A 25875-nucleotide genomic window follows, 5' to 3' on the forward strand; every position below is an offset into this window, starting at 1 on the left:
CAGGAAATGTGTCCAAGCTGATTATTCTGTCTCTTACACCAGCACTGATAAAGAGTAAGTACAAGAAGCAGCATGGCCTAGTGGAAAGAGCACAGGCCTGGGAATCAGAAGGACCTGGAGTGGACACTGATGGCTCCCTATAATGAGCTAGGTACTCAAGACAATACAATTCAAAACAGAGAGGCTAGGCACCCTGGTTGACAGACCATGGAGTAGAGGGTCCAAAGAACTGGATTCCAGGTCTTCCCACTGGACCTTGGCAAGTCATTTCTCTGGGCCTCTGTTACCTCATGTGTAAAATGAGGATTGAGACTGTGAATACCATGTGGGACGTGGACTGTGTCCAACCTAAATAGCTTGTATCTACCCCAGTGCTTAGAACAGTACCTGGCACATAGTAAATGCTTAATAAGTACCATAAAAGAAATACCATACCACTTAGCCACTAATGCAATAATTTTTGGCATGTAGTAAGCATGACCTTGAGCAAATCATTTCAGTTCTCTGGGCCTCAGTTTCCTCATCTTAAAATGGGGATTAAATACCTGTTCTCTCTCCCACTTTGCCCCTGTCTCATATGGGTCTAATAGTTTGTGAATGATCTGATTAGCTTGTATCTACCCCAGTGCTTAGTACAGTGCTTGGCACATTCAAAGTGCTTAATAAATAAAATTATAATTGGTACAGAGTGTTTAACAAATACCACAGTAATAAAATGCTTAGTACAGTAGATTGTGCCCAGTGGGTACTCAATAAATATCATTGCGGCCAATAGTACTACTACTACAACTACAGCGGCCGGTTGGGTGTTCAAAAGTGGGTTCACAGTATTAGGAGTTTTATTCCCCACTGTGCCTGTTCAAGCAAAGGCCAGCAGGGGTTAAATGAGGAGTTCACCCCGGTTCATCCTGCCATTGACTACCTGGTAAGAAGGTAGAAAGGGAGAGAAAATCCCATACCGTTTACTTTCCACCATTAGAAAAGAACGGGAGAAAAATTGTTTCGACTAAGATCTGGAGATATTCTAATACTCTAGATTATTAAACCCCTCTGTGCTCTTTCCACTAGGCTACAGCACATCTGGGCCTGGAATCCAGGTCTTTGGAGTCTATGCCATGCTCTTTCCACAAAGGCACCCAGCCTCTCTGTTTTGGATTGTCCTGTCTCAAGTCTCTAGCTCGTTACAGGAGGTCATCAGCGTCCACACCACTGGGGTGACTGCCCCTGCAGATTTTGGAACTGGACTCCCAGCTTTGTTCACCCTGGATCTCTGACCAGACCTTAGAGTTTCCCACCAGGGATGAAAAGACCTAAAATATCAGCTTTCTGGCCTAGGAGCCAATTGGAGCCTTTTCCTTCCCAGTTCCTATCACAATCCAAATTTTGCTTTGGGGCTCCCAATAAATAAGTGATCCGTCTGTAGCGGGCATTCAGTTGACATCATTGCATGGTTAAGGTTGGACTTGGTGAGCCCTTAGTTTTCCTCTAAGTCCCTGTCACAGGTTGGCCATTCATGTGCCATTTATAGCTATAATTCTATTTATTTATATCGATACTATTGATGCCTGTCTACTTGTTTTGTTGTCAGTCTCCCCCCTTCTAGACTCTGAGCCCATTGTTAGGTAGGGATCATCTCTATTTGTTGGCAAATTGTACTTTCCAAACGCTTAGTACAGTGCTCTGAACACAGTAAATGCTCAATAATACAATTGAATGAATGAGTGCCTATCCTATCTCTCCTCAAGCTTTCTAAGTTTTCCCTCAAATAAACCATTCTGGGCCCATCTCCCAGGAACCCCTCTGGAGGTTTTTCTGTCAAGGCAAGTATCACCCAATGTTCTTAAATCAACCTACGAGTGAAATTGTGGACACCCCTTGGCTTGGTTTTATTTGGGCCTCTCTGTTTACTTTTACTTGCAAAATGTCATCCAACAGGTAGCATTTTCAGACTCCACCAGTGAGACGAGGGGCCTGGAAGAGTGGCCCTCAGTTCCCCAAGGGAGAGAAGGTCCTGGAAAGGGGCAAAGGATTCAGAGTCCTGTGGAGCACTGTGAGGAGCAGAATCCAACTGTCACTTGGGGATGGAGAAGCAGTGCTGTGGATTAGCTTTTGGGGAGGCCATGGTGTAGGTGAGGTTCTGCTGCTGGAGAGGTCACACTGCTGGGGAGGTCACACTTTCAGCAAGTTCATGCTTGCCAGCAAGGTCAACCTGTCAGAGAGGTCGTGCCGCCAAAGAGGGCAATGAGGAACTGGATGGGGGACATCTGTGAGGCGAGCCAGGAAATTGGGACAAGCTGTCCGAGACCCAGAGAAAGCAGTGGAAGGAACAGTCCCGTTTGGTCACCATCTTGGCAGATTTGCATTCTTGTTCAGGCCCAGGCAAGAACAATTAATGGCCTTTAGAAGGAGCTGAAGTTGGGGGCTGGGGGAAATGTCACTGGCCTGAGGAGAAGTGGGAACAGGAGGGGTTTAGGCTGCTTCCGCAGGTACTTTATCAGCCTGGCTTTGCTTTGGTGCAAGGAGACCTGCAGACGACGTAATTACACCATGATGGGACTTATTCAGTTTTTAAAGCTAACTGGATGACTGGACGTTGCCTGCAGCATTTTCTCATTTGCAAAATGGATTTTTCTCCATTTTCATAAAGTGCCAGCTCCGAGTGCTTGGGAATAACCTTAAATGGAAGAGCCAAGCAGAAAGGACAGAAAGAAAATCCTCTGGGAATTAGGTACAATTCCTAAATCCAATAAGAAATCACTGGGGCAACAGACTTCTCCCTCAGGGTTAAATTGTTTTCCTCCTCCACCAAATGTGTGGGGGGGATATATTTGCTTCCTGGTTTCAACCATTCCTTCTCCACATGGGGACCTTTTCATTATTAAGTATTTATTAAGAGCTTGCTATGCAGCAAGCACTAAGCTTAGTACTGAGGTAGATTTGAGATCATCAGATCAGACCCAATCCTTGGATGGGGCTCATAGTCCAAGAGGGAAGGAGAACAGGTGAGGAAACTGAGGCACCAAGAAGAAAAGTGATTTATCCAAAGACTCATAGCAACACCAAGGCCTAATGGAAAGAATACTAGATCAGGAATTTGGAGATTTGGGATCAGGTTCCAGCCCCTCCACTGGCCCTGTTTGATCTTGGTCAGATTTCTTAACTCTCCATTTCCTCTGTAAAATGGAGGTGAGACAGAGTGTATTCCACTGTTCAGACGCACCATCTGAGGCCCACCAGGACCCGAGAGGGGAACGCAAATGGAAGCATTGGAGTTCGTCTGGAGAAACGCTCACGTTTCAGACCAATTCCGAATGGACTTCTGCCAAGATAGGAGTCGTGGGATGCTGGCAGATGGTTCCTATAGCGGCATGTGGGACATCCCCTGATTCAGGTCTGTCTGTTTCAAGTGCCTCCTCTGGCCCCCGTGTCCCAGAAGAGAAGGGCCAAACGTTGGCTCTGGCCCCGTTCATGGAGGCGATCCCTGAGGAGGGTCAACATGAGCCAGCCAAACGTCACAGCCAAACCCCATCAATCACGGGCAAGCTGGTCTTTGGACAAGGGATGTGAGCCCAGTTCAACGTAGGTCACGCTAAAAGGTAAAAGTGTTCACTAAGAAGTGGGGAGGGGGAGGGGGGCAAGCAGGTCAGGTTTCCCCAAAGCTTCAGTTTCACCCAATCAATCAACTGGGAGGTGGTGGTGAAGAGGACGGAGGTGGTGGGGAACGTATACGCTCGGTCCTTGGGGAAAAGCAAAGGAGGAGGGAGATTAATGACTGGCACGGGAAAAGGAATTTGCTTGCCTGCGAGAGCAGAACCTTCATAAGGAATGGGGCTGAGGAAAGCTCCCTTAGTTTCTTCTGATGATTCATCAAGACCCAGAGCTGCTCTCTCCTCTGCTCTTTCCTTCCCCCAACCCAGGGCCTCGCTCTAGTTCCAAGAATCTGAGCCATCTGCATCCCCGAATCCGTGCCTCACTCCAGGGCTGCCAGCGAGTTCCAGCCCTGGTTGTTTTCCTTGGCCCGCCTCTTCCTAGCTGTGTCCACCGGGTTTTTTATCTACTCTCCTCGTGGCCTCCATACTGGGGAGCAATTGAGCGAGAGGCGAGGAAGGAGAAAGGGATATTTTACTTGCAGGGCTGAGGGTCCCCTTCCAAGAGAGTCCAGGGACTCTGTATCTTCGAAAGAAGCAGTGTGGCCTGGTGTATAGAGCACTGGCCTGGGAGTTGGAAGGACCAGAGAAGCAGCGTGGCTCAGTGGAAAGAGCCCGGGCTTGGTAGTCAGTGGTCATGGGTTCAAATCCCGGCTACGACAATTGTCAGCTGTGTGACTTTGGGCAGTCACTTAACTTCTCTGGGCCTCAGTTCCCTCATCTGTAAAATGAGGAATAAGACTGTGAGCCCCCCGTGGGACAACCTGATCACCTTGTAACCTCCCCAGTGCTTAGAACAGTGCTTTGCACATAGCAAGTGCTTAATAAATGCCATCATCATCATTATTATTAATCCCAACTCTGCCACTTGCCTGCTGGGTGACCTTGGGCCAATCATTCCACTTCCTTGTGCTTCAATAACCTCATCTGTAAAACGGGGATTAAGACTGTGAGACCTATGTGGGACAGGGACTTTGTCTGATGTGATTACCTTGTAATAATAATAATAATGGTATTTGTTAAACGCTTACTATGTGCCAAGCACTGGCACTGTTCTAAGCACTGGGGTAGATACAAGGTAATCAGGTTGTCTCACTTGGGGCTCATAGCTTTAATCGTCATTTTACAGATGAGATAACTGAGGCACAGAGAAGTTAAGTGACTTACCCATGGTCACAGAGAAGACAAGTGGCAGAGCCAGGATTAGAACCCATGACCTCTGACTCCCAAGCCCAGGCTCTTGTCACTAGACTCTGTTGAATCTACCCCAGAGCCTAGAACAGTGCTTAGCAAATAGTAAGTGTTTAACAAATGCCATAAAAAGTCCAATATGACCGAGTTGGCAGACACGTTCCCTGCTCACAAGAAGCTTGCAGTCTAGAAGACAGGGCTTGTTAATTAAGGAGGGCACAGTTAACCGGGAGAATTGCCCACTAGGGCAGTCCTGAAGGCTTGGCATGGTTCTGACATGGAATTAACTGGCAAACACTCAGCAGCCGGTTCTTCGCCCAACGAGAGAGCCCGATTTCAGAAAATCCAGTTTCCTGCTGAGATTCGCTCTCAATCAAAAAGGATTTCATCTGGATCTCACACCACTCACCGACAGTCTTCAGCTCCCACAAACGACATCCTTCAACAACCCAGGCCCACTTTCCTGAAACCAATGTACTAAGGTATCACAGGTCCTCAACCCCTCCTGCTCCCTGGGGTCATGGCCCTCAGTTGCCTGGCGGCTCTGCCCACGTCATCTGAGAATTCCAGAACCATGAGCAGATTGGCAACTGGGCAGATAGGGTTTGTCAGCCCCGTGACTCACTTCTCCGGGAGCCGAAGCCGCCCCAGTGTCCGAGTCCCCGGAGCTGAGCCTCCCGCACTAATCCATCCCTTGGCTCCCCCCCAATATGCCTCCAGCCAGTCCAAACTGCTTAGCTTATTACCCCATCACGGTCAATTCCTCGGGTCTGGGAATTCCTTCCTGTCGACTGAGCACCAGGGATGAGGAGAGAAGGAGCGGGCAGAAAACACTTAGCTTGGCAATTTTGCTGAGCGAGATTCATTTTCCAGGGTCGGGGATAACAATACATAATGCTGACTCTTGCTAGATTGCACTGAGTAAATAAGCGCCTGGGAGTTGCTGAGTGAGAAATAAAAGGCCAGCGTCCTGAGAGCTGGGTGGATATGGAGGCTCTTTCCCAGTACGAAAACTCCTCCCTGCTCCAAGCTCAGTTTGATAGCCCCTCCATCCTCCGCAATAGAACGCTAGCTTACCTTGATCTTCCGAAGAGACAGGTGACCTAAAACAAGACAATAAGGTTTGATCAATCTTTGATGCAGTCAAGACAGATGAAAACGCAAGGTAGGGATTTTGCCAGAGCGGAAGCCATCAGGGGAAATGAAGAGTTGTATGGTACTTCCTCAACCAGTTAGTACAGTGCTCTGCACATAGGAAGCGCTTAATAAATAAGATTGAATGAATAAATGAAGAGGAGGAGGAGGGTCCTGGGGGCATTTGGGGACCCCAAGGCTGAGTGCCAGCAGCTCAGGGTGGGGCTGGGTTGGGGAGCCCTGGCTGAAGTCCTAGCAAGGGATGTGAGAGATGGGGAGAGGGGAAGGATAGGGGACTTGAGGAAAAGGGTGCTTCCTCTCATTTTCCACACACCTCTCCGGCCTTGCTCTTTGGAATGGAGCCCTCACAGGCTGCATGGAGGAAGTAATCAACTCATCAATCGATCACTTGTATTTATTGAGCATTTACTGGTTGCAGAGTGCTTTACTAAGTGCTCGCGTTGAGGACAACATAACAGATTTGGTAGACACGCTCCCTGCTGACAACGAGCTTAGGGTAGAGAAGTGAAGACTAGAAGCTTAGACTACAGCCTAGAAGGAAAAGAAGTTTCTTTAATCACTTGATACTACACGGCTTACGTGACCCCCACTGAGCCCGTTCGGGCCCACAGTGCCTTGCGACAGAAGCAGCTGCTCCCTTCCAGGCGAGTGCCCAGTGAACTGGTTCCCGTTGGCCCCAGGGAACCCTCAGAGGGAATGACTGAATGGATTGCAACCCCCAGCCAAAGTCAGCCCATTTTGCCCTTCTGGCTAGACCAAACACACAAGGAAGAAACCCCAAAACCCAGGCTGGGTGAGGTTGGGCCAAGTCAGCTGAGTTGGGCACTTGAAGCAGGAAGGTATGCCTCAGTTCTTGCCCTCTCACTGCTCCAGCTCCCTGTAGGGGCCCAGGTGAATTAAAGTTCTTGGGGTGGAAGTCGGGTCACCCCCATAATATGAACAGAGCCAGAGCTTTCAAGGATCAAACCCAACTCCCCCATGGCTGTTTTGATGCGAGAGGAGGTCCATGAAGGATTGGCGCCATTTTGACTTACACCCATTTGCAGATCCCATCTACAGGAACCAGTCAGGGGATCATAAATCAAACCCTTCAACTGCGTGGAGGGTGATCAGACAGGGGCACCCAGGCACCCCGGTGGTCCAATCAAAAGCACCCTGTTATGTACCTGTGAGAGGAAAGTGTTTTCCTTAGCCTGTCAGAGCAGCAAATGAGCTACCCACCACAAAGCTCTCTTCCCTCTCTCCTGCCTTGGAAGTGGGGATGCGTCACGGGAAGCCAAGTGGTTTCTATGACTTCGATCGGTAGTTGGGAAGCACCGCCGGGGGGAGTATCTACTTCACAGAGAACTCCGACCGAAGAAGATTAACTACCCCGGACTTTGGGATCGGGAGGGCAGGAAGTACCAAAGGTCACCCCCACAATCTCACAGGATCGGGAGAGGCAGGGAGATGGGAGGTGCTTAATTCCTCTCTGAAAAGGCCAAAAAAAAAATGAAGCCAAATCTAAAGCCTGAAATAGACCAGATGGTCTCTCTGAAATCCCAAAGGGACCTTTAGCACCTTGTGACCTTGGAGGGACTTTCTGAGTTCAGAGCATCTGCAGAGAATTTCAGGGAAAATATATGGGGTTGTCAAATGCCCCCCACACTCCGGTGACCAGTGGAATCCAGCACGTGCAACCTATCCACTTTCTCCCCACATTTCACTTTTAAAGGCAACAGCCATTAGGCATTCCAACAGACTCCTCCGGGAGCCGGGTACTAGGTCTGGAAAGGTTTAAGGAGAGATTAAATAGGGTCGAGAGGGTAACTGGAATCTTTCTGGGGTGGTTGGTGTCTGGATTCACCTGAAGACAGGTGACCTCTCAAGTTCCCTTCCAGTCCTTCAGGAGATGCTGATTAGTAACTGCAGCCTCTATGGATGGTTAGGGTGCCTTTTTGAGTTATTTCTTTGATTAGATCCTCACAGTTAACTCAGTCCTCGCATCCCAAACCCACTGTCTCTTTGTAGCGCTGTTTGTTGCAAATTCCCTCAGTTTAACAACTGCTTTGGGAACAAGTATTTCCTTTTTGTTTGCTTTGAGCCTCACACCTTCAAATATTTCCTTTTTGTTTGATTTGAGCCTCCCACCTTCAAACTTCAGGAAGGGTGGGAGGGGGCTTCTCACCTCCAAGAAGATGGGACTATGGGGCAGGGAGTTTTTCTGTTATAGTGTTGCATCATATTCTCCCAAGCTCTTAGTACAGTGCTCTGCACACAGTAAACACTCAATAAATACGATTGATTGGTTGATTGAACAATTCCGCATTTGCCTTGTTCCACTCTAGAGACCTTCTCAACTTCTCCAATTCACTGATTTGTAACTGTGTGCATCTACGGGGCCTGAGAATCCAGAAAAATACTCCTGGCTTCCTGCAGGCTAATTCCACAGAGCTCCTGCCGGAAGGGTGAATTATTTACAGAGACAAAAGCCCCCAGAGAGAAACACTGTGCTTGTGTGTAACATGATTAGTTTGGCCAATGAACCTGTAGCTGGACGGAATGGTCAATGTTGAGAAGATTGAAAGCAAGCAGTTTACCCTCTGGACACAGTTTTCTGCCACTTTTTCCTAGTGCCTAATTTCCCTTGGTGTTCACAAGCATATTTTCCCTGATTAGACGCTCAACTCCTCACCTCCTATCCCCCCTTGCTGTTGCTCCCCTCCACCCCCCTAATTCCCACTCCTAAGTTCTCAGGGATCCTCAAATTTAATACCAAAACACTTTTGTACATGTCTTTACCCTCTACCAGGTCCTACACGTAATTGATTTTAGCACCTGTCTTTCCTGCTAAACTATTTGCTCCTTGAGGGCAAGGACAATATCTATCAATTAAACAATAGCATTTATTGAACACTTACTGTTTGCAGAGCATTATACTAAGCTCTTGGGAGAGTACAATAGAATAGGTAGACAAAGATCCCTTATCTTAAAGAACTGACAATCTAAAGACCAAGACAGACATCAAAATATATTACAGGTAAGAGAAGCAACAGAGCATAAACACATGTTCCTAAGTACTTTGGGAGTGGGGTGACTACTTCAGTGGTTATATGGTGAGGACTAAAATGCATAGGTGACCATAGCAGAGATGGAAATAGGGAGGGGAAATAAGAGATTAATCAGGGTAGACTTTCTAGAGGAGATGCAATTTCATAGAGCTTTGAAGATGGGGAGAGTAGTGGTCTGTCAGGTGATTTCTTCTTTTGTTCCTCTTCCTCCCCTTATTGCGAGACATAAGACCCACCTAATAATCCCACCTGTTTTAATGTCTATTAACTCTACTGCCTCTCCTACTGCCTCTTCTGCAGAACTCTGCTGGCAGTAGGTGCTCAATAAATCCTGGCTATTCATTAATCAGGGTTAGCCCTGTAATCCTCTGTAACGCACTGGCAGCTCTGTAGTACCTGGAATGAAAGGGATTTCCATTTGTATTTTTGTGTTTCAAACATCTGAGTTATTCTCCCAGTTTTAAGGTTCTCAATTAAGCAATCAATGATATTTATTAAGCATATACTGTGGGCAAAACCCAGTATTGAGCGCGTGGGAGGGTACAACAGAGTAGGTAGAAATGAACCCTGAGCCAAAGGTGTTTATAGACTAGAGGGTGAGACAGATGCTAAATTACAGGTAGTTATGTACACAAGTACACTGGGGATAGGGTGAAAATGAAAAGTGCTTAAGAGCTAAAGATTCAAGGGCATAGATGACACAGTAAGAAGGATGACTTGACACCTGTCCACATGTTTTGTTTTGTTGTCTGTCTCCCCCTTGTAGACTGTGAGACTGTTGTTGGGTAGGGTCTCTATATGTTGCCAACTTGTACTTCCCAAGTGCTTAGTACAGTGCTCTGCACACAGTAAGCGCTCAAGAAATACGACTGAATGAATGAAAGGGTGAATAATGCAGAAGGGAGGGCAGATAGAGGAAGTGAGGGCTTAATCAGGGAAGACCTCTCAGACGAGATGTAATTAGACAAGGTTCTCTTAGTTTATGATATTTGTTAAGCATCTACTATGTGCCAAGCACTGTTCTAAGCACTGAGGTAGATACAAAATAATCAGGTTGGGCACAGTCCCTTTCCCAAATAGGGCTACCTGTCTTAATCCCCATTTTACCTGTGAGGTAACTGAAGAACAGGGAAGTTAAGTGGCTTGCCCAAGGTCACACAGCAGACAAGTCATGAGACCAGGATTAAAATGCAGGCCTGTGCTCATTCCATTAGGCAACACTGCTGCTCAGTAGGTTCTCCTCTGGTTTTTAAGATAACACAAGTTTTAAACTGTTCTCTGCAAAACAATGAAAGGATAAAAAATCCCCCAAATCTGTTGCTTTAACAAATACTATTTTCATTATTATTAATGTTAAGCACTGGGAAAGCACGTGATGTTTGTATTGTCTAGCATGTGTACTGCGCTTCACAAAGTTCCTAGTCTTGGAGGGGGCATCTGTTTCACTCCCCCTTGTCTCTCCCTCTGCCTCTCTCTGGCCCCTTCTGCTTCCAGCCCTCCCCTTCCCTCAAGCCCTGGGAAGCAGCGTGATGTAGTGGAAGGATCACAGGAGTAGAAATCGGGGGACTCAGTTTCTAAACCAGGCTCCACCACTGGCCTGCTGTGTGAGCTTCGGCCAGTCATTTCACTTCTCTGGACTCTCTCAGATAGGGGAAATTAGGGCTTAATCAGGGATTAGACCCAAGCGCTTAGTACAGTGTACTGCACTCGGCAGGTGCTCAAACGATACCATTTCTACTTCTTTCTCTCAAATGCCTCTTTGAACTTGGCTGCTTCTCTGAAGAATCAGGGAGGGCACACCATATCTAACCCCCCTTCCCTAAACCAATAAGCATCCTGGCCCAAACACATCCCACTCTGATAATACAGCCAAGTTAAGTGGTGTTGTTTTACAATTGTAGTGCTCCACTAAACCCAGAAACAGGGGACATGGGAAGAATTTTTATTCCAGTTTGAAGGTGGTGGAGGTTTAAAGGGCGCAGGAGCAAGGCTATAAATTAACTCCTACTGAGGGGTAGCCCTTCCAAAGCCAGCATTCCCACCCTCTGCACCCAGGATCCTGGGACGCCTGTGAAATCCCAGGCACCATTTTGAGATTCCAGGGTGAGAACTTCAGGATCCAAGTAGCCAGAAAGTGAGCTCCAAGGCTACTGTTCCAGCTCCCTTCTCTTCTCTAGGGCACCTCCAGCTGGGAGAGGCTGAGAAATCCCTCAGAGCTGACCGTTCTCATCCACCATACAGTCTTTCCTTTGTCCGGGCTCTTTTCTAACTTCCAAATATTTCTTTAAAGACAATGAACAAAACACTGTACAGCGGGGGGAAAAAAAACAGATTAAAGTTACAGCAATCACACAGAGTCCCATTCAAATAGAAGAACCGCCAACGTAGTCTACATTCAGATGGTCAGAAATCCATTCAGGGCCTGCCAAACTGCCTCAAAAGTAACATTCAATATCAGGGAGGGAAAGGAATGGATGTGAGAGACAGGAGGGGGTGGAGAGGGAGAGAAAGATGTGAGGGGATAGTTTTAACGAAACCAATCGCAAAGCCGTAACTCTCAGCGGGAGCTGTTTATTTGCTCGCTACTAAATGGAGAGCGGGAAACGTCTGACGTGTATACGTACACACAAACGCACAATCCTACCTATAAGTATTTGATGCCAATTCAACTTTATAGAGCCCTGTATGGGGACCCGCTCTACTGAAACATCTTGCGATTTGAAAAAGGAAATTCCGGTCCCCCTGGTGTATTTCCCTTTGGACTGCAGAATGGTGAAGAGAAAAGCTTCCCTGTTTGGATTTCCTTTATCCCAAGCCCCTGCACATTACAGTGAGGTTTGAGGTAGGATGGCTGAGGTGGGGGGGGTCATTGAGGAGGAAGGTCTTGAAATGTGACCACCACCTAGAGCCTTTCCCTGGAACTTTAACAGAAAAGGCAAGGGAAAGGAGAGGAGAAAAGTCAAAAGGCCAGAAGGATTATATTTTTTTTTAATGGTGTGTGTTAAAAGCCCTTATTATGGGGTAAGCACTGTTCTAAGTGCTGGGGTAGATACAAGTTAATCAAGTGGAACACTGCACTTAGAACAGCACTTAGAACAGTGCTTTGCACATAGTAAGTGCAGAGGTCATGAGTTCAAATCCCACCTCCCGGCTTTGGGCAAGTCACTCAACTTCTCTGTGCCTCAGTTACCTCATCTGTAAAATGGGGATTAAGACTGTGAGCCCCACATGGGACAACTTGATTACCTTGCAGTGCTTTGCACATAGTAAGCACTTAACAAATACCAAAATTATTATTATTATTAAATACCATCACTATTATTATTATTATTAACACAGTCCCTGTCCCACGTGGGGTGTTTACATTCTAAGTAGGAGGGAGAACAGATACGCAATCCCCATTTAGGTGAGGCAGATAATAATTACGGCAGTTGTTAAGCACTTACTCTGTGCCAAGCACTGTTCTAAGCACTGGGGTAGATAGATGTTAATCAGGTTGGACACAGTCCCTGTCCCACATAGGGCTCACAGTCTTAATCCTCGTTTTACCGATGAGGTGACTGAGTCACAGAGAAGTGAAGTGACTTGCCCAAGTTCACACAGCAGACATCCAGTGCTTAGAACAGTGCTTTGCACATAGTAAGTGCTTAACAAATGTCATCATTATTATTATTATTATGTGGCAGAGCAGGATTAGAACCCATGACCTTCTGACTCCCAGGAAAATGGGTTACAGAGAAGCTAATGACTTGTGAGAAGAACCATGGCTTAGTGGAGAGAGCACGGGCTTGGGAGTCAGAGGTTGTGGGTTCTAATCCTGGCTTCTCCACTTATCAGCTGTGTGACTTTGGGCAAGTCACTTAACTTCTCTGTGTCTCAGTTACCTCATCAGTAAAATGGGGATTAAGACTGTGAGCCCCACGCAGGACAAGCTGATTACCTTGTATCTGCCCCAGCACTTAAAACAATGCTTGGCACATAGTAATCACTTAACAAATATCATCATTATTAATATTATTATTATTGTCCATGGTCACACAGCACACCAGTGGTGGAGCCTGGATTAGAACCCAAGTCCTCCAACTCCTATGATCTTTCCACTAGGTCAGCACTGCTTCCCGGGGCTATAAGGAAGTGAGCCTGCTGTTGGGTAGGGACTGTCTCTATATGTTGCCAACTTGTACTTCATAAGCGCTTAGTACAGTGCTCTGCACACAGTAAGCACTCAATAAATACGATTGAATGAATGAATAAGGAAGGGTAGAGAGGGGAGCAATTCAATTTATCAGAGTTGGTAGACATGCTCCCTGTCTACATTGAGCTTACAGTCTAGAAGGGGAGACAGATGTTAATATATATAAATTACAAATATGCACATAAGTCCTGTGGGGCTGAAGGAGGGGTGAATAAAGTTTGTCAATCCAAGAGCAAAGTTTGGTTTGGCTAAAGTGGACCCTGAGCATTGGGGTTGCTGAATTAATCAGTCATATTTATTAAGCACTCACTGGGTAGGGAGAACTGGATTAAGCCCCTGTGATGAGATGTCCCAAAGAAATATCTAACTTCCTCTGGGATCTGAGGAAACTGCCTTCCTGCTCCCACACCTAGAGTGTAGAAAGCCTATTCCCAGCCCTTCTCTCAGGGTGGGGCCCGCTGAGAGGAAGGGCCAGGGGGATGCTTGGAAAGAAGGGCCTTTTCAACATAAACCAGCTCTCCCGCACCAGGCCAAAACTGAGAGAGCGACTGCCATTTGGGAGCGGGCCAGAAGAAAAGAGGAGAAAGGATTCTGGCAGGCTCAGCTGCAATTCTGCTCCTCTTAGTGATCAGGGGGAGATGGGAAGATTAGCAGCTCTGGTGGCAAGTATCTCCACGAAACAGATGCGGGCAGTGCTATCTCTCGTCTGTCCGCGCTGATTCCATCTTAGAGAAACACCCGGACCCAAACCGATATTCCACTGAAGAAACTAATTTTCTCGCCTTTATCAGGGCATTTCACCAGCCCACAGAAGCTGATCAGCCCACCCTGGGGGCAGGGGACCTGGAGCCTGGGATAGAAGCACATTTAGCTCTCCTCCATCATCTCCTGGAACCAGTCAATCATTCGTTGACCAACAGAACTCAGAAGGGGAAGGGAGAGGGAGCTGGGAAGGAAGAGGGCATTGAGAGCAGAAGATTAAGGGGGTCCAGAGGGAGGCGGGGTTTGGGAGAGGAGGGGACGAGGGCCGGGAGGAGAGAAGGAGGAGGCCAGAAGGGGAGGGGACAGTATTCTGGGAAGGGAGAGGAGGAGAAGCTTGGTGGGAAGAGCCAGGAGGGCAGAAGGGCTAAGTCGGGGCTTTGGGACTTGGGGGAGACAGGGAAGAGTGACATCTGTCTGGAACACTTGGGCCGGGGATTGTGGCAACGTCTCTCTGAGGCAGTCATTTGCAGTCTCCTGGCTTGCAGGCCACTCTCACTGTCTGTCAAAGAGCTCATCGGTGGGAGGCATATTTCCTCGGGGTGGAGAGGAATGCCGCAAAATCATTAGGTGGCTTCGATTCCGAGCCTGACTCTTGGAGGGAAGGGGGAGCCAGTGGCATAAAGCTCATCGCTTTTAGTCTGAATCTAAAAAAAAAAAAATCACTTTCTTAGGAACATAGTGGTGAATTGATGCCGGGAGGAGGCACGGAGAGTGGTGCTAAAAGGCAAGAACGCCACTATTTTCCGGACCACTCCAAAAGGGAGCAGATTTTCCTTGTTGCTCTGGGGGCAGGTGTCGGGGTGGGGGGGGGAAGGGAGGGTTAGCTGCATATCTCTCAGTCATGGGGCAACTCTTCCCCACTATAAGTGAGGGGCTGGGTGAGAGACCTAGTTCTGGAAACAGCCCTGGGCACTGATTTGCTTATGCAAGTAGAATCTTGCAGATGCAAATTGAGACTGCGTCTCTGTCCCGTTTTTGTCCTCCAAAATACATCGTCTCCGACAGCTCGATTCAACTGCTAGAAACGTAGCCCGAGCCCAAAGTGAGACTGCATGAATATCATTCTGCGCCGCAATAGTTGTTCCCTCTAGGTGACGTGCGGATCTGCTTTGGCTCATTTACGAATCATGTTCTTCGGGGCTTCAGTGCTCCTTGCTTCCAAGGATGGACAGATTTGGCCCCAGGGCTTCAACCTCTAAGCCACCAGACACTTACACTCCCCTGGGTAAAATGGCGGCCCGTGGGGTGGGATCCAAGCTGCCTCGTTCTTTTCTGATGACATTTTCTCCTGGGAGATTTATGGGGGGTGAAAAGAAAGCTAAGGATGATCCTTCCATCCCCACAGGTTTTCAGGCCTTCAGGTTTCACTCAAAATCATTTCCCTGGTAGATCAAAATGAGCAGGTCAAGTGCCCTGAGTGTGGACGAAGGCACCAGTTGTGATTGGCCAACCTCTTGGCTTCCTCCAACGTCAGTGCTTCGGCCCACTGGCAGTAATAACAATAATAATACTAATTACTAATCGTGGCATTTTTTAAGCTCTTATTGTGTGCCAACAACTGGAGTAGATATAAGATAAGCAGGTTAGACTTAGGCTGTGCCCCATGTGGGCTCACAGTCTAAGGGGAAGGGAGAACAAGTACTGAATTCACACTTTATAGATGTGGAATCAGAGGCACAGAGAAGCTAAGTGACTGACCCAAGGTCACACCGCCGGCATGTGGCAGAATTGGGATTAGAACCCTGGATGGCTCCTAGGCTCATGCTCTTTCCATTAGGCCAGGCTGCTTCTCTTAGTATTATAATTATTACTACTAATAATAATGATAATCATAATTGTGGTTTTGTTAAGCACTTACTATGTGTCAGGCACTATATTAAGCACTGAGGTAGCTACAAGATCATTGGGTTGAACACATTCCCTGTCCCACATAGGGCTCACAGTCATAAACCCCATTTTACAGCTAAGGTAACTGAGGCACAGAGAGGTGAAGTGGTTTTCCCAAGGTCACATAGCAAACAAGTGGTGGAGTTGGTATTAGAACTCAGGTCCTCTGACCCCCAGGCCTGTGCTCTTTCCGGTAGACCATTTCTTTTCTTAGATGCCCTGTCCTCAGAGGACATCTGCCAACAGCACAGAGATGGAGGACCTGGGTTCTAATCCTAGCTCTGCTGCTCATCTTCTGTGTGACTTTGAAAATGTCACTTCAATTCTCCATGCTTCATTTTCCTCAATTTAAATGAGAATTCAATATATGTTCTCTTTCACCCTTATACTGTGAACCCCATGTGGGACTGAAACTGGGTCCAACCTGATTATCCTGTATCTACTTCAGTGTTTCTACAGTATGTAGCACAAAGCAAGCACTTAAGTACCATGGTGCTGATGATGCTAATAATAATAATAATAATAATAATAATAATAATAAGAGCATTTATTAAGTGCTTACTATGTGCAAAGCACTGTTCTAAGCGCTGGGGAGGTTACAAGGTGATCAGGTTATCTCACGGGGGGCTCACAGTTTTAATCCCCATTTTACAGATGAGGGAACTGGGGCCCAGAGAAGTGAAGTGACTTGCCCAAAGTCACACAGCTGACAAGTGGCAGAGCCAGGATTCGAACCCATGACCTCTGACTCTAAAGCCTGGGCTCTTTCCACTGAGCCACGCTGCTTCTCTATTATTATTATCATCATCATCATCATCAATTTTATCTTTATTATCGTCCTAGACGGTCCCTTCCTGCATGGTTGGAATCAGGGGCCTGACAGATTTCAAAGGAAACGCTATAATTTGGGGGCTATCTCTGCTAGGCCTTTCACTAATATAAATCAGAATTATTATCAGCGTGTTGCTTATTTGTAAGACTTGGGGAAGGGAGAGGTGGGAGAGAGGGAATGGGTGACTGATGACAACAATTAACTGCAGAATTTATCTTGAAACCATCAGATCCCCCTTCACTGGCAGGCCCAAGGCTCAGGTCCCATTCAAGTCACCAAAATGCCACCTGAAAATGACTAACGAGTTGGCTTAATTGAAAGCAGAAGGGTAATTCATTTTCTTCCCCGAATACTCCGTACAAAGGGACAATTAAAATGTCATTTCTCTCTGCTCCAGGGGTGAAGGAGCAGGATCTGTGCCAACGTCATAATTATTTTCAGATTTTCCTTCTCCTCACTCTCCTCTCATTCATTCATTCATTCATATTTATTGAGTGCTTACTGTGTGCAGAGCACTGTACTAAGTGCTTGGGAAGTACAAGTCGGCAACATATAGAGATGGTCCCTACTCAACAACGGGCTCACAGTCTAGAAGGGGGAGACGGACAACCAAACAAAACATGTGGACAGGTGTCAGGTCTGCTTCTGGACTTTGTTTATTTTCCATAGTCTCTTGCCATGTCAGCTAACCCTAGGCCTCACGGCTTTCCCAGGGGTTCAGGAACATTCTGGCATGGGATGCCCAGCCAAGGCTCACCCGGTGGGTGTCAGTGATTGTCTGGAGCCTTAAGGGACCACTCCCTTGCCCCCCGAAGCTCTCCTGCAGTCCAGATGCAGGGGTCTCACCTCGCTCCTGATCCGTTTCGGGAGGGCTGGCTTGAATCGGGGCTGATTTCAGTGAATCACGATGCCCCTCTGCCCAAGCTCGGAAGGGGTCAACCGGGCAGAGGTCAATCAGTGTGTCAGTTAATCGTATTTACTGAGCACTTACTGTGTACAGAGTACTGAGAAGCAGCGTGGCTCAGTGGAAAGAGCACGGGCTTTGGAGTCAGAGGTCAGGGGTTCAAAACCTGGCTTTGCCAATTGTCAGCTGTGTGACTTTGGGCAAGTCACTTCACTTCTCTGTGCCTCAGTTACCTTATCTGTAAAATGGGGATGAAGACTGCGAGCCCCCAGTGGGACAACCTGATCACCTTGTAACCTCCCCAGCGCTTAGAACAGTGCTTTGCACATAGTAAGTGCTTAATAAATGCCATTATTATTATTATTATTACTGTACTAAGCACTTGGGAGAGTACAGCAGTAATTATTATTATTAATAATAATAATTAATAATAATAACTAAGCACATAGTAAGTGCTTAATAAATGCCATTATTATTATTATTATTATTACTATACTAAGCACTTGGGAGAGTACAAGAGAACAATAAACAGATACATTCCCTCCCCACATTGAGGTTACAGTCTAGAGGGCAAAACAGACATTAATATAAATAAATAAATTTCAGGTGTGAACATAAGTGCTGCGGGACTGGGAGGGAGGATGAATAAAGGGAGCAAGTCAGGCCAACACAGAAGGGAGTGTGAGGAGAGGAAAGGAGGGCTTAGTCAGGGAAGGCCTCTTGGAGGAGACGGGCCTTCAGTAAGGCTTTGAAGGTGGGGGAGAGTTATTGTCTGTCAGATATGAGGAGGGAGGGCATGGCAGGCCAGAGGTAGGACGTGGGCAAGAGATCAGCAACAAAATAGGCAAGATGCAGGTATGACGAGAAGATTAGCATTAGAGGAGTGACGTGTGCGGGCAAGCCATCTGGTGTTCGGGCATAAAAAACACAGGCCTGTTTCTACATTACCACAGTGTCCCAAGCTGCATCTAAGGTGTGGGTAAAGAGAAGTGGGCAGGGAAGAGGCAGACAAACCGAGTGTTGAAATAGCAAAGCTTTGAAGAGGGAGTGTCCCTGCTATCTGATGGCAGTCCAGCTGCCTATGATCTGGGGCCAGTTTTAGGGTTAAGGTTCCTATTATGTAAAGTTAAGTACACCATAGGTTGTAGGCTCCTGTGGGCAGTGATGATGTCCACTAACTCTATTGTGTTATACCCTCCCAAGCACTTACTGCAAACAGTAAGTGCTCAATGAATTCCAAAGACTGATTAAGAAAGTCTGATAAAAATTACCCGAGGCTCTGAAGTAAGACTGGCTAGTGGCAGACTGGCTACACTGTAAACTACTCCACTGGATCATAAACTCCTTGAGGGTAATAATAATGATGGCATTTATTAAGTGTTTACTATGTGCAAAGGACTCTTCTAAGCACTGGGGAGGTTACAAGGAGATCAGGTTGTCCCACGGGGGCTCACAGTCTTAATCCCCATTTTGCAGATGAGGGAACTGAGGCCCAGAGAAGTTAAGTGACTTGCCCAAAGTCACACAGCTGACAATTGGCAGAGCGGGATTCGAACCCATGATCCCTGACTCCAAAGCCCGTGCTCTTTCCACTGAGCCACGTTACTTCTCATTAGGAATCATGCCTACAAATTCTACTGAATTGTACTCTCCCAAGCGCTTTGGAATCAGCCAGTCGTATTTACTGAGCGTAAACTGTGTACAGAGTGTTGTGCTAAATGCTTGGAAGAGTACAATACAATAGAATAGTTAGAAAGAATCTCCGCCCACAAAGAGCTTTCAGTCTAGAGGGACTAGGCTAGCATAGTGCTAGCTACAACAGAGTACAATAAGGGTAGGTAAAAGGAATCCCTGCCTAAAAGGAGCTTACAGTTGAGGAACTAGACTAGCACAGTGCTCTACAGAGTAAGTGCTCAATAAATACCGTTGTTTGATTGATTCTGGTCTATATGTTGTGCTTGATCCTGGGAGCCCCTTTCAAGAGGGGTTGGAGTAGAGGCAAGGGAGGAAAAGGGAGGAAGGAGATGGGAAGTGAGGGAAAGAAAACTGCCTGGGGGAGGAGACTTGCCCCAGGTGGTTAGAGTAACAACCTCTTAAGTGCCTTGTGGCCGGCATCTGGGCATCCTGGGCAATATGACCATGCCAGGGACTTACTGCAGCGTGAGGGCATGGGTGGCTTCCTTCTTCTCCGCCACCTCACAGTGTGGGATCATCTTCCCCAACCCACTGTCACTCAGCACGCGCTTCCGCACAGCGGGATTCCACCAGTCCGACATTCTGGGAAGAGCAAAGGGAATGGGATTCCTTTCCAGGACCACACCTCCCTACTTTTACCTCACCGATCCCTGCCATCTCTGGGTCTGGGGAGGGGAGGGGGTCTATCCCAGAAGGAAAGGGGAGAAGGGGATATGGAGAGTCCAGACACTGGGGAGGAGAGTGAAGGACTGGGATAGAGGGTAGAGGGGCAGCACCTAGGGCCTGCCCCTTAGTGGCCTGCCCTGTAGTGTCTCACCCAGGGGAATTTCCAGGATATTCCCAGACGGGCAACAAATGCCTGGTCAGAGGGCTGTGTCCTGAGGATTGGAGGGACTGTCAGAAGGGGAGAGGAAGCCGAGTCTCCCTCCCCCACCTGATCTACTCCTCAGCGCCCTGCAAAACCTCATCTCTCTGGATCCCCAGGCCTCTCCCTTTCGCCCTCACAGCCTGCCCAGGGCATCTGTTCCTGGCCCACATCTGAAGCTGAAAAGGAGCAAGAGGTTCTCTGCTCAAACCAGCCCACCCTCACAGTGGATCTGGTCCTGACTTGTCCTGGGCCCAGGGGGCACCCCAGCTTCTACCCACCCCCGTTCCCACCTATCTTGTTCAGGGTGGGTGGGGGTCGGGAGGAAGGAGAGCTGGAAGTGAGGCCAGTCAGTCTGGGCAACTGACCCAGCCCTGGCCACGGGGAGAGGAAGTGCTTACCCAGAAGCCTGCTCCACCACCAGATCGGGCATCCCCGGCGACGTGCCCCCCTGCTGTGCCACCACCATATCTGGATCCAGGATAAAAATCTCATCCTGTGAAATCTCCATCACAAAGTGCAAATGTTCCTGTGAAGAAGAGCGGGAAGGGGATGAGGGAGAGAGACCCGAGTCTAGCAGGGATTACTGGGTGTGCCAATGACCCACCTGGGGATCCCTGGATGCTCCAAAGACCAAACCAATTAGGAATTGGGAATTAATCTGCCCAGAGGGATGTCCGGCCTGGAGGGAGTTGGGCAATGGCTGACCATTGACATGCTCTCTCCATCCGGTCCACTGAATCTTTTCTTCCCTGGTCTTTTAAGGGACTCTCCTAGAGAACTGGGAATGTTGGGCTGTGACCAGAAATCCTGGAGTGGCTCTTCCTGGGTGAAGGGTTTGGAAAGTCAGGAAGGGAAACGGAGGTAAGGATTGGGACAGAGACTGTGGACTTTGCTATCGGTAGCACTGTCTTTGAGCCGGACGTTCAAGAGGGTGTTCGGCTTTTATGGAAAGAGCCTGGGCCTGTATATGTAGGAAGACACAGGTTCTAATCCCAGCCCTTCCACTGGCCTGCCGTGGGACCTTGGGCAAATCGTTTAACTCCTCTGTGCCTCCATTTCTTCTGTAAAATGGGGGATACTTGCTCTTCCTCTTATCATGAGCCCTGTGTGAGTCTGGGACTGTGTCTAATATGATTACCTTGTATTTACTCCAGGGTTTAGAAGAGAGCAAGTGCTTAGTAAATACCAAGAATAATAAAAAAAAAATTTGGTCGAGTCCCATGCACAATCTCTGAGCACATTATTTTGGGAGGAGGCTAAAGGAGTTAGATCTGCAAGAAAGGAAGGGAGGAGCGCTTGTGAATAAAGGCAGGACTGAATTTTTATGGTATTTGCTAAGTGCTTACTATGTGCCATGCACTACTAAGCACTCGGGTAGATATAAGCTAATCAGGTTGGACACAGTCCCTGTCCCACTTGGGGCTCCCAGTTCTCATCCCCATTTTACAGATGAGGTAAATGAGGCACAGAGAAGTAAAGTGACTTGGACAAGGTCAAACAACAGACAACTGGCGGAGCTGGGATTAGAACTCAGGTCCTTCAACTCTCAGGCCCAAGCTCTATCCACTAGGACATGCTCCTTCTCGAAAAAGTGGGCTTCCCAGCTAGTGCCGGAAAGACTGTTAGATAAATTTTGGAAGAGCTGTAACACTAATTCAAACACTGTAGGCTATTGAGAGCATTTTAGCATGCTAGACTCGCTTAGAACATGTCTTCAAGGCTGTTCCCCTTGTCCCGTTATTCACTGAATCAAAATTCCTGTCGGTTCTCACAGGTGTCAGAAGAGCTCCCAAGAACCAGAAGCAGCAGCGATCACTTATGCTGAGGCTCAAGGATACATGAGCTGCCACTGCTGCTGGCCACTCACCTGAGATCTGTCAATTCGATAAAAGCGATCGGCAGAAGTGGCTGTGAAGAGGGAAGAGAATGGAGAAGTCATCTCGGAGGGAGGCTTCAAGAAGCAGCGTACACAAAAGGCAATCTCAGCCTAATTCAGCTAGACTGAGTGTCTAACCAAAGATCAAACGCAGAAAAGTCCACTTCATCAATAACACACCAAAGCTGAAACTCATTTTCTGACAAGTTAGGATTGGAGTTGGAGCAGAGGGAAGGAGGGAGAAAGAAGGGAAAGTCTCTTAGGGCCCTTTGCGTTTCTGGCAGGGAATGGATGGAGGCGTGTTAAACGTTTGTCAGAGGACCTGGGTTCTAATCTCAGCTCCGCCATTTGTTTGCTGTTTGACCTTGGGCAAGTCACTTAATTCATCTGTGCCCCAGTTCCCTCATTTGTAAAATGGGGATTAATACTGTGAGCCACATGTGGGCCAGGGACTGTGTCCAACTTGATTATCTTATATCTACCTCAGTGCTTAGTAAGGCGCTTGGCACACAGTATAAGTGATTAACAAATACTTCTAAAAACAAAAAAATGATCTAGGATGCATATTTCTTTAGAGCTCTGACATCCCCCCATGAGTTAGTCCACTAAGGTTCAGGGGATTTGCTAGGGGCACTTTCACCAACAAACTAGCCGCAATTCAAAAAGGCCTCAGGCAGAGGTTGTGTGGGTCAGGCTGGCATTTGTTTTTGTTGGGTTTTTTCGGTAGTGGTATTTGTTAAACGTTTACTATGTATCAAGCACTGCTCTGAGTAATGGGGTAGATGCAATTTTATCAGGTTGGACAAAGTCCATGTCCCACATGGGGCTCGCAGTGTAAGTAGGAGGTAGTTGGATTTAATCCCCATTTTACTGGGGCTCAGAGAACTGAAGTGTTCTGCACACAGTAAGCGCTCAATAAATACAATTGATTGATTGAAGTGACTTAACCAAGGTCACACAGCAAGCCATTGGCAGAGTCAAGATTAGAACCCAGGTCCTCTGACTCTCAGGCCTGTGTTCTTTCCAGAATGCTATGCTGCCTCTCTGGTTAGACTGCTCCCTTGGATGTCTCCGGCCGGCCCAGGGGACTGGCATGTCCCTCCCGCGGGCCACCTAACCTCTTCGTCTGCGTGTCAAGGGTAAGGCTGCCTGGGGGAAACCAACGGCTGCAGTGGCAGCTACAGCAGCCATTCCTGTCCTCCACGCTCCTTCCCTCCCTCTCCCTCAGCCTCCTTCTCTGTGTAGCCTGGAGCCCAACTCCTCTTCCCACCCTCTACTAGCCCACCTGGACTCCCAAGGCCTTGCCGTGGCAACGGGACAAAGGGACAAGGACTCAGCAGAGGAAGATGGAAGAACCTGAAATCCAGGCCATCAGCAGGGGTGGGCTGGGGGCTGACTTGGATTTCCCTGGCCAGGCCTGGTGGTCTGATCAATGGCTCCAAACCACGAATTAGCTTGGCACGAAGCTCCCTCCCTTCCATTGCTCGCTAATGCGAGACTGGCCCCGGGCAAGGGGCAGGCAAATGGAGTTTTCCGCCTGAAAATTCCTCTCCAAAATTTCCTGGCCTGTGCCAGGACACCCACCCCCTTTCTTAATCTCATTTGGGATTGAAGACTGGCCATCCATTTTGCGTGTCGGGCTCAGAGCCCTGAGTTTGACCAATGCTGGGGCAGGGGAGGATACCAGCTGACCAAGAGGCCTTTCACTCTGGCCAGCCGACAGCTGTTTCCGCACACTGCAGTGGCCCTGGGTTTGCTGAAATGGGCATAGTGGGCTTCCCTGAGGCCCTCCTGGCCCCATCCCTCCCTGGGGTTGGTCCACTTAGGGGGCAATCAGCCTCGGCACCTGGGCACTGAGGCTCCAGTCTGGAAGGCTCAGGGCAGCCCAGGTCCTCACCGTTCCAGCGGGATGGATCTCTGCAGCATCAGGCCTCTGGAAACATCCCTCCCCAGTGTGATGGGCCCAGAAGCTGGATCCCCTGTGGCAGCAGGTTTAGGGAAGGCTGGGGGGAGGAGACTGAAGGAGGAGACTTCCTTACTGAAGGCACACCTCCTCTAAGAGACCTTCCCAGACTAAGAGGAGCAGCATGGCTCAGTGGAAAGAGCCTGGGCTTTGGAGTCAGAGGTCATGGGTTCAAATCTCGGCTCCGCCAATTGTCAGCTGTGTGACTTTGGGCAAGTCACTTAACTTCTCTGGGCCTCAGTTACCTCATCTGTAAAATGGGGATTAAGACTGTAAGCCCCATGTGGGACAACCTGATCACCCTGTAACCTTCCCAGTGGTTAGAACAGTGCTTTGCACATGGTAAGCGCTTAACAAATGCCATCATCATTATTATTATTATTATTACTAAGCCCCCTTTTCCTCAGCTTCCTCTCCCTCTGCATCACCTCAACTCACTCCCATTGCTTTCCCCCCTGCCCCACAACACTAATGTATATATGTATATATCTATAATTCTATTTATTTATATTGATGCCCGTTTACTTGTTTTGAAGTCTGTCTCCTCCCCTCTAGAGTGTAAGCCTGTTGTGAGCAGGGATCATCTCTATTGCTGTATTGTACTTTCTAAGCACTTAGTACGGTGCTCTGCACACAGTAAGTGCTCAATAAATATGACTGAATGAATGAATGAGACGAGGTTTGGACCGGGCTGGGAGTTCCCCACCCCCGGGATTGACAAGTGGGTTCCTCATCCTCGGCCCCAATCACCCCACCCCCTGGTCTCATCCCCTGTCTACCTCTCCCTCTGGCTTGACGGCTCCCTACCAGCAAGCCCGGGGATGCTGCTGCCGGGCCAGCTCCCAACACAGTCACGGGACGCAGTCACTCACCATCCAGGAAGCACCAGCGTGGGGAAAGCTTCTGAGCTGACAGCGCCCTTGGGAACAAGGTTTCCTGGTCCTGGAAAGAGACAGGAGAGGGGGGAGGATGAGAGAGCAGGGATGAGAGAGAGGATGAGGAGGAGAGAGAGAGAAAAGCACAGGAGGTTTGGGAACCAAACAGGCTGGAAGCATCCCAAATAAACTCCCTCAACGAGCTGGCTGAGATTCTTTCTCTTGACTGCTTGAGCCCAAAGGACACCCCAATCCCCAACCCCTGACAATCAGGTCCCCCTACCTCCCTCAGACACTCAGTACTCTCTCAGCACTGTACTGAGTACTTGGGAGAAGACAATACAATGATATTGGCAGACACGAACCCTGTCCTCAAGCAGTTTGCAATCTTGGCAAAGGGTTCTGACAGCAGAACCACACAGAGTGTCTCACAAGGGGTTCAGGCCTGGCAGGAATCTTTTTTTTTTAATGGTATTTGTTAAGTGCTTACTATGTGCTAGGCACTGTACTAAGGACTGGAGGAGATACAAGCTAATCAGGTTGGACATAGTCCCTGTCCCACATGGGGCTCACAGTCTTAATCCCCATTTTACAGATGAGGTAACTGAGGCACAGAAAAGTGACATGATTTGCCCCAGGTCACACAGCAAACTCATGGCAGAGCCGGTATTAGAACCCAGGTCTTTCGTACTCCCAGGCCCACGATCTTTTCACTAGGCCACGCCGCTTCTCTAATCCTGAAATTAGTTGGCTCACAGAGGCGGCAAAGAGTGCAGCAGCTACTCGTCGGCCTATGGCCCAGAGTCGGCATGTCGTGCGGTTACAATTATTCTTGTTATTATTACTACTACTACTATCACTAATACTAATACTACTATAAGTACTACTGCTGCTATCACTGATATTACTATTACTTCTCCAACTCTTACCATTTTCCATTTTGTGCCCCTCCTCCCACAGAGCCCTAGAACAGTG

General features: G+C 48.2%; 1 protein-coding gene and 1 non-coding gene across 5 annotated transcripts in view; both read right to left on the reverse strand.

The window, feature by feature from the left end:
- The window catches only part of DGKI (diacylglycerol kinase iota), a 240066-nt gene that overhangs the window by 16368 nt on the left and 197823 nt on the right, over positions 1–25875 (reverse strand). For all 4 annotated transcript variants that reach the window (XM_038752352.1, XM_038752350.1, XM_038752351.1 and 1 more), the window contains 5 exons: positions 24898–24967; positions 22054–22094; positions 20585–20712; positions 19778–19900; positions 5916–5941 (listed from right to left, as the gene is read on the reverse strand). In XM_038752352.1, the coding sequence (XP_038608280.1) occupies positions 5916–5941; positions 19778–19900; positions 20585–20712; positions 22054–22094; positions 24898–24967 (388 nt within the window). The remainder of the gene's footprint in view (positions 1–5915; positions 5942–19777; positions 19901–20584; positions 20713–22053; positions 22095–24897; positions 24968–25875) is intronic.
- On the reverse strand, positions 21778–21839 carry LOC119933883. The gene has a single exon (XR_005452751.1). It is a non-coding gene; the product is annotated as a U7 small nuclear RNA (small nuclear RNA).

The sequence above is a fragment of the Tachyglossus aculeatus genome, chromosome 10, assembly GCF_015852505.1.
Source record: "Tachyglossus aculeatus isolate mTacAcu1 chromosome 10, mTacAcu1.pri, whole genome shotgun sequence".
NCBI lineage: Eukaryota > Metazoa > Chordata > Mammalia > Monotremata > Tachyglossidae > Tachyglossus > Tachyglossus aculeatus.